The sequence below is a fragment of the Bufo bufo genome, chromosome 10, assembly GCF_905171765.1.
Source record: "Bufo bufo chromosome 10, aBufBuf1.1, whole genome shotgun sequence".
In the NCBI taxonomy this organism is placed as follows: Eukaryota; Metazoa; Chordata; class Amphibia; order Anura; family Bufonidae; genus Bufo; species Bufo bufo.
The window spans coordinates 52,024,692-52,032,582 of NC_053398.1; the positions used below are offsets into that span (position 1 = coordinate 52,024,692).

The 7,891-nt window shown below is 47.4% G+C and overlaps 1 protein-coding gene across 1 annotated transcript; it reads right to left on the reverse strand.

Annotated features, from left to right (window-relative positions):
• Positions 1–1,297: 1,297 nt before the first annotated feature.
• ZNHIT2 (zinc finger HIT-type containing 2) lies at positions 1,298–3,549 on the reverse strand. Its single transcript, XM_040410401.1, has one exon. It carries the CDS (start codon positions 3,382–3,384, stop codon positions 1,936–1,938), a length of 1,449 nt encoding a protein of 482 aa, XP_040266335.1. The 5' UTR covers positions 3,385–3,549; the 3' UTR covers positions 1,298–1,935.
• Between the last annotated feature and the right edge of the window lie 4,342 nt (positions 3,550–7,891).

Sequence of the window (7,891 nt, forward strand, 5' to 3'; positions counted from 1 at the left end):
TTCCAACGTACAACCAAAACCATGGCAGTGTGGGCAGGTCTAGTCATCTACAATACATGTATTGGAAGGGACAGGAGCATCGCCTGCATATGCTGCCATTGTTTGAGCTGTACATTGGAAGTCTGTTTGCTGGGGTAGAAGAGCCTCATTCAACAGTTTCAAAGTTTTGTCTGACAGAGGAAACAAATGCTCTTTTTTCTCTCTGCACCACTCTGGTCTGTGGGTTTGTTAAACCCCTCATTGAAAAATAAAGGGGCAGACGTTCTGCTCAGAGCCCTGGTGCTTCCACGCTCATTGGCTCTGCTTGGCTTTTGTAACACATACACTTTCCATGGATCCGTACTGCACACGCTTGAAAAGGCGAACAGAGCGGGAAAAAGCTGAAGAAACAGAGCACTCCGAGCAGCACTTCTGCCCTTTTTAACAAATGTTTAGTTCCCCTTTAAGGTACTACTAAGTTGCTGAAGTGCAATACCAAACAGTCCTGGGCACGGGTGAAGTGGTTTCTGAATGCCCCGGCCTACACCGCTTACATCTGTAACACTACTGCAGCCATTTGATAAAAAAATAGATGCGTTTTATTTAAGAAAACAAATATAATAATGTGAAAGGATCACTTTCAGAGAAAACCCCAGGTCACAGTTATGTTGTACGACACGTCGGTATTCCAGACATGATGGCAGCCTTTCTAGCTGGGAACAGAGGGCCCCCCCCCCCCCAAGATGTATGAAACCCAACACGAGCCCTACGTGTTTTATCAATCCGCTCCTCCGATCATGCTGCCTGCAGATTACACTGCATTTTGGGGCAACAGGTCCTCTTTAAACAAAATCATTACTAGAGTCATGGATTTTAAAGGGTTTTCCAAGATTATTATTTTTTTTTTACTGATGGTCTATCCTCAGGAGAGGTCATTATTGTCTGATCACCAGGAACCCCGCCGATCAGCTGTTTGAGGAGGCAGTAGCGCTCCTGTGAGCGCCACGGCCTTCTCGCAGCTTGCCAAGCACAGCGCCGTACATTGTATAGCGGCTGTGCGTGGTATGGCGCTCAGCCCAATTCACTTCAATGGGACTGAGCTGCTCCTAGGCCACGTGATCGATGAAAGTGACATCACATGTCCTAGGCAGAGCTGAGATAAGGCAGTGGCGCTCACAGGTGAGCTGCTGCCATCTCAAACAGCAGATAGACAGGGGTCCCACGTGTCAGACCCCCACTAATCAGATACTGATAACCTATCCATAGGATAGGTCATCAGTAAAAAAAAAAAAAAAAAAATACTCAGAAAACACCTTTAAGGGCTTGTTCACACCTATGTGGAGCTTTTCATTCCTCTGATTCATCAGAAAAATAGATAAATGGAAAATAACTGTGCATCAGTTTGGGTAAGTTGTCAGGCATCAGTTATTTTTAACAAGAAAAAAAAAGTACAGCAGGCTGAACTTTTTCTCAAAAATAACTGATGTCTGACGGAACTGACACAAAGTAAGGGTCCATTCACATGACCGTATCCATTTTGTGGTCCCGCACATTCTACCCAGAGTTAGAAATGCCTAATCTTGTCTGCAAAACGGACAAGAATAGGATATGTTCTAATTTTTGTGCAGGGCGATGAAAAAGGCATACGGATGCGGATATAGCACTTGATGTACTGTCCACGGATTTCATGGCCCCATTGAAATGTGAATGGACCCTTAGACTAGTTATTTTTCATTTATCTGTTCTGACGGATGCAAACTAAGCACGGCTGATACCCCTTCAAACAAATGGGGATTAAAACTTATGAGTTTTCTGTTCCTGTGATGCATCAGAAGAATGGAAAGCTCAGCGCAGATGTGAACGAGTCCCAAGAACCACCATAGACCTCACAGACATGTCTCCAGAGGTCCAGTTCTATCACCAGGATGTAGGTCATATACATTCCCACATAACCCTTCACTCTACTTCTTCTATGAGTTTCTTTTTGGCTGGTGGTCTTTTTCCGCTCCAGACCCTCTGAAGTCCTTTTGATATCTCCTCCACTTCCTTGACCTCTTTGAGATGCTGATAATACTCCATCATAACCTCTGCAGATAGTTCGCCCAAACGCTCTCCATTCTCGTTCACCCACGCTGCCAGGAACAAGCATTTTTTCTTGGCATTGAAGGCGCCTTTCCGCACATCCTTCTCTTCAGTCCCCAGTTTACGGACCTTCCCCAGTAAATGGTATAAGTGGGAGAGAGCGGCCAGGGAATACCTTTTGCTGTCATCACCCACAAGAATTTTTCCTGTAGCCTCCATTGCCAAAACAGCGACACCTTCATCTCCGCCCAGTAAAGGGTCAGAGGCTGCTCGCACAGCACTCTTCAAGGCATGGGCTGTAGACTGGTACACCGTGGTGGTACTGAGAGCGCCAGACACAGACAGCAAGGTCCCGATAAAGTCCAGCATGATGTCATCGTCACTCAGGTCGCCGTTATGTCGTAAGAGGGAGAAGGAATAGCTGTAAACGACATTGACCACGGCGAAGCGGACCAGTGGGGAGGACTTACGAGTCAGCGAGCACAAGGGTGGGATAGAATGGAGAAGCGGCGGGACCTCCGATACCACAGACGTGTCATCTACACTCGGGTCTCTTCCTAGTGTTTCACTTTCCTTCACCCTGTCCTCCCGTGAAGCGCTCCTATGGTGGCCATGTTTAGCAGATCCTTCATTACTTAGATTCTCAGTAGGAAAACAGTCTTCAGAGTCTTTCCTTCCATTGACCATATGAGATGCCATCTCAGTCTTCTCAGGAGGACTTCTGGCTTCTTCAGGGACCTCCTGGTTGTTTTCCTCAGAACTTTGCGAAGGTTTCATTCCTGGGGTGTCACTGTGGGCAGGGTAGGCCTGTTGTTGGGTGCCATGCTCTTGCCCACTGGTTGGCAGAGGATCTCCATGGCGGAGCATCATGATCTTACATCGCTGTGACTGCTCAGGGGTGTCCCACCAAGGCCTCCACTGAGGGACCAGAGAAGCAATGTGGCCGCTCTTTATCAAGTTGCTGAAATGCTCCTTCTCCTGGCAGGAGAGACTGCTCCACAAGCTGCTTTCCTCCTCCTCCTCCTGCTGCTCTTCCTCCTCCCTCAGCTTCAGCAGCATCTCCTCCACCTGCTTCCTCCCTCTGCTCCCCGGTTCCTCGGCCCCCAGAGCCTGCAGCACCGAGTCCCGGTAGAAGAGCTCGGAGCAGTCCGAGTGCCGGGCCCCCTTGTAACACGGCAGGCTGCAGTAGGGGACGTTACACCGCGGACACGTGTATTTGGCGGGAGCGGACAGGCAGAGCGCGCACACCGCCGGGCCCGCGCCGCCATCTTCATTCCGCGTACTGCGGCCCGGCAGGACGATTTCAGGTTCTAGAGCCTCCATTGCGGGCAGCGTTACTGTGGTGCCGACCTACGCTACGTCCAGCGTCTACCAATGAGGATGAAGCATACCGCCCAGTGACCCCGGAACCGGAAGCCGCTCCTCACCACGTGTATGACTGTGCGCGATTGAGCCTTGGCGCTCTCCGTACACAGTACTCCAAAGTGGGCCGTAGAGGGCGCCTGTGGCTGAACCTTCATATCCGTGTAGTTGTGCATTGTCTGCTACATGGAAAGATAACGGTTTAAATGTGGCAGGAAAATAATTCTCTCTTTACCCGCAATATGGACTTAGAATCTGCCGGAAAATACACAGGTGGATTTCCCAATGAAACCAGAAGTGCGTGGTTTGTGGGCAGAAATCCATGTAATGGTGACCTACGTGGCACCCTGGATGCAGCTTTCCCAACACCCGGAAGCAGCGTGGCTTACCACCAGTGGTTTGACCAAATTTAGTTTTTGCCACTCTTTCTTAAATAAAAGTAATTTTCCCCTATTTTAAAGGGAACGTGTCAGCTAAATTTTGGACTACTATCTGAAGTAATACATGAGGAGTCCATGTCACTATTTTCCTACAGCTCCTCAGTCCTGCGCAGAAATAAACCGTCCGGACGGCTGTGGTAACATCATGGAGCAGACGCCTCCTCGCCTGCACAGGAGTCCAGACAATGGATTTCAGTTGTAATAGGAAAATATTAATGATCGATATCCATCCTGAATATTAAGAATTAATATGAAGCTGCTTCTACTGCCTCTGCCTCCTTACTTACGCTATATTCCCTTACGTATCCTAACGTGCGTGCGTGCTTGGACTAAGCCTACAACTGTGACTGTACACCATCTAATGATAAAAAGGTAGATTTATTACACACTACAAAGTCTACAGTCAATTCTTTTACTATATATAAAGCTTAGTGTATGTGTGTCTATGTCCGCTAAAGGAATCCGCACCGTCGCATTTACAATCACGAAATTTGCCACACAGGTACAGCAGGTGTCCGGGAAGGTTTTAGACCAGGTCTCAGCTCTTTAGGATGTACCTTTCCTGAGATATTCCCCCAAAAATGCACTAGCCAATAGAAGCCTGCAAGTCTTTCTCTTCATATACCAACTGCCATACACACGGTCACATGTCCCTTATCAGCCAATAGAAGCTCGCAGGCCCTTAGTCTCCACATACACACAGTTTTACTCCAGGTTTCCATAACAACCCAGCCATTTTTCTTCACTGCTGAAGGTCAGCTTTAAAGGGTCAGGGCGCTGTGGGCGACACTGTTAAGGGCGCAGAGTGCTGTGGAGGTCACAGTTACGGGGGCAGGTAGGGTAGGGTGGCCGTTGTCGGCTGTGGAGAGGGAGGGGGCGTGGCTTAGCGTGACCTGGGGCAAGGTTTTTAAGTCCATCTTTTGAGGCCACCCTCAAAAGATGGACTTAAAAAAGTGCAACACCAAGCGATCAAAAAGGCATATACCCCCCAAAATAGTACCAATCTAACCGTCACCTCATCCCGCAAAAAATGAGCCCCTACCTAAGACAATCGCCCAAAAAATAAGACTATGGAGACACTAAAACATGATCTTTTAATGTTAATAACAAAAAATAAAAATGTTGCTAAAACAGCTGTTTTTTGTTACCTTGCCTCACAAAAAGTGTACTATAGAGCAACCAAAAATTATATGTACCCAAAAATAGCACTAATAAAACTGGCACCTTAGGCCTCATGCACACGACCGCGGATCCGCAAAAAAACGGAAGCCGCCCTTGTTGCCTTCCGCAATTTGCGGAACGGGCGCCGGCAATATAAATGCCTATTCTTGTCCGCAAAGCGTGGACAAGAATAGGATATGTTATATTTTTTTAGCGGGGCCGCGGAACGGAGCCACGGATGCGGACAGCACACGGAGTGCTGTCCGTATCTTTTGCGGCCCCACTGAAGTGAATGGGTCCGCATCCGAGCCGCCAAAACGGCGGCTCGGATGCGGACCCAAACAACGGTCGTGTGCATGAGGCCTTATCCTGTAGTTTCCAAAATGGGCTCATTTTTTGGAATTTCTACTCTAGGGGTGCATCAGGGGGTCTTCAAATGTGACATGGCAGCTTAAAATTATCCCAGTGAAATCTGCCTTCCAAAAACCATATGGCGTTCCTTTTCTTCTGCGCCCTGCCGTGTGCCCGTACAGCAGTTTACGACCACATATGGGGTTTTTTCTGTAAACTACAGAATCAGGGAAATAAATATTGAGTTTTGTTTGGCTGTTAACCCTTGCTTTGTTAGTGAAAAAAACTGATTAAAATGGAAAATCTGCCAAATAAGTGAAATTCTGAAATTTCATCTCCATTTTCGAATAATTCTTGTGGAACACCTAAAGAGTTAACAATGTTTGTAAAATCAGTTTTGAATACCTTGAGGGGTGTAGTTTATAGAATGGGGTCATTTTTGGGTGGTTTCTATTATGTAAGCCTCACAAAGTGACTTCAGACCTGAACTTGTCATTAAAAAGTGGATTTTGGAAATTTTCAGAAAAATTTCAAGATTTGCTTCTAAACTTCTAAGGCCCCTTTCACACGGGCGAGTATTCCGCGCGGGTGCAATGCGTGAGTTGAACGCATTGCACCCGCACTGAATCCTGACCCATTCATTTCTATGGGGCTGTGCATACGAGCGATGATTTTCACGCATAACTTGTGCGTTGCGTGAAAATCGCAGCATGCTCTATATTCTGCGTTTTTCACGCAACGCAGGCCCCATAGAAGTGAATGGGGCTACGTGAAAATCGCAAGCATCCGCAAGCAAGTGCGGATGCGGTGCGATTTTCACGCCTGGTTGCTAGGTGACGATCGGGCTGGGGACCCGATCTGTATTATTTTCCCTTATAACATGGTTATAAGGGAAAATAATAGCATTCTGAATACAGAATGCAAAGCAAAATAGTGATGGAGGGGTTAAAAATAAATAAATAATTAACTCACCGAGTCCACTTAGTAGTTGCGGATCTCTGTCTTCTTCTGTAATGTTGAGCTGCCGGCTAAGGACCTGTGGTGACGTCACATCACATGATCCAATCACATGGTCCCTCACCATAGTGATGAACAATGTGATTGGACCATGTGATGAGCACAGTGACATCATCAAAGGTCCTATTCCTGCGCACAGCAAAGAAAAAGACAGAAGAAAAGCCGGGCTGCGCGATCAAGTGGATTAAGGTGAGTTAAATTATTATTATTTTTTTTTTAACCCCTCCAGCACTATTGTACTATGCATTCTGTATTAAGAATGCTAATATTTTCCCTTATAACCATGTTATAAGGGAAAATAATACAATCTACAGAACACCTAACGCAAACCTGAACTTCTGTGAAGAAGTCCGGGTTTGGGTACCAAACATGCCGATTTTTCTCACGCAAGTGCAAAACGCATTACAATGTTTTGCACTCGCACTGAAAAATCGCGCATTTTCCCGCAACACACCCGCATCTTATCCGGGCAAAAAACATGACGCCCGTGTGAAAGAGGCCTAAGCCTTCTAACGTCCCCACATCTGGGAAAAACGGAAGTGTGGAGGAGGCCTCATTCACACAGTCAGTGTTCGGTCAGCGATTTCTCTCAGTGGTTTTGAGCCAAAGCCGGGTGCGGCTCTAAACACAAAACAGGTGCAGATCATTCCCTTATATCTGTGGTGGCTACAGTCCTGGGTGGCTGCCAGTCAATTCGCATACAACTTTGTTTCAATACTGCACAAAGCGAGCGCTCAGTACAGTATTAGGCCGAATGCACACGGCCGTGAGTGGTCCGTGGTATCCCAGCCTGGATTCCTGCTGAGAGCAGGAGCGCACGGTGTCATTGGTTGCTATGACGCCGTGCGCTTCATGCCTCCGCTGCACTACAGTAATACACTGGTATGATCTATACGAGTGTATTACTGTAGTGCAGTGGCAGCATGAAGCGCACGGCGTCATAGCAACCAATGATACTGTGCGCTCCTGCTGTCAGCTGGAATCCAGGCTGGGATACCACGGACCACTCACGGCCCTGTGCATTCGGCCTTAGAATGTATTGGCTCCGATGAGCTGAAGTTATAACTTTGCGAAGTCTCGCGAGACTTCGGGTAATAACTTCATAAATTGAATTTCTACTGTAAAAAAACATTTCCCGAACTTCGGGTTTGGTTCCAGGTGGTACCTTGGAACCGAACCAGAGTTCGGAAATGTTTTTTTTACAGTAGAAATCAATTTATGAAGTTATTACCCGAAGTCTCGCCCAATGCCCAGAAGGTATTGTAGGGCAGGAATGGGTTATTATTTGTTGTCTCGGGGGTAAGGAAAGGATTACTTTGTCAGGTATGCCCATCATCTAGGGGTTTGCCCGTCCAGGGGATGATCCTCACTTCTGCTTATTGTCCAGAGGATGACTCTCGCTGTCAGGTGGGGCCGCTCAACTGATAAGCGCTCCACCGCCACCGTATTCAAACTAGGGGGGCGTGCTCCCCTCTGCCTTTGATGTGCCCACAAGTGGA

Excerpts from the sequence above, each read along its gene's own strand:
- ZNHIT2 (XM_040410401.1), bottom strand. The coding sequence starts at position 3,384 with ATGGAGGCTCTAGAACCTGAAATCGTCCTGCCGGGCCGCAGTACGCGG.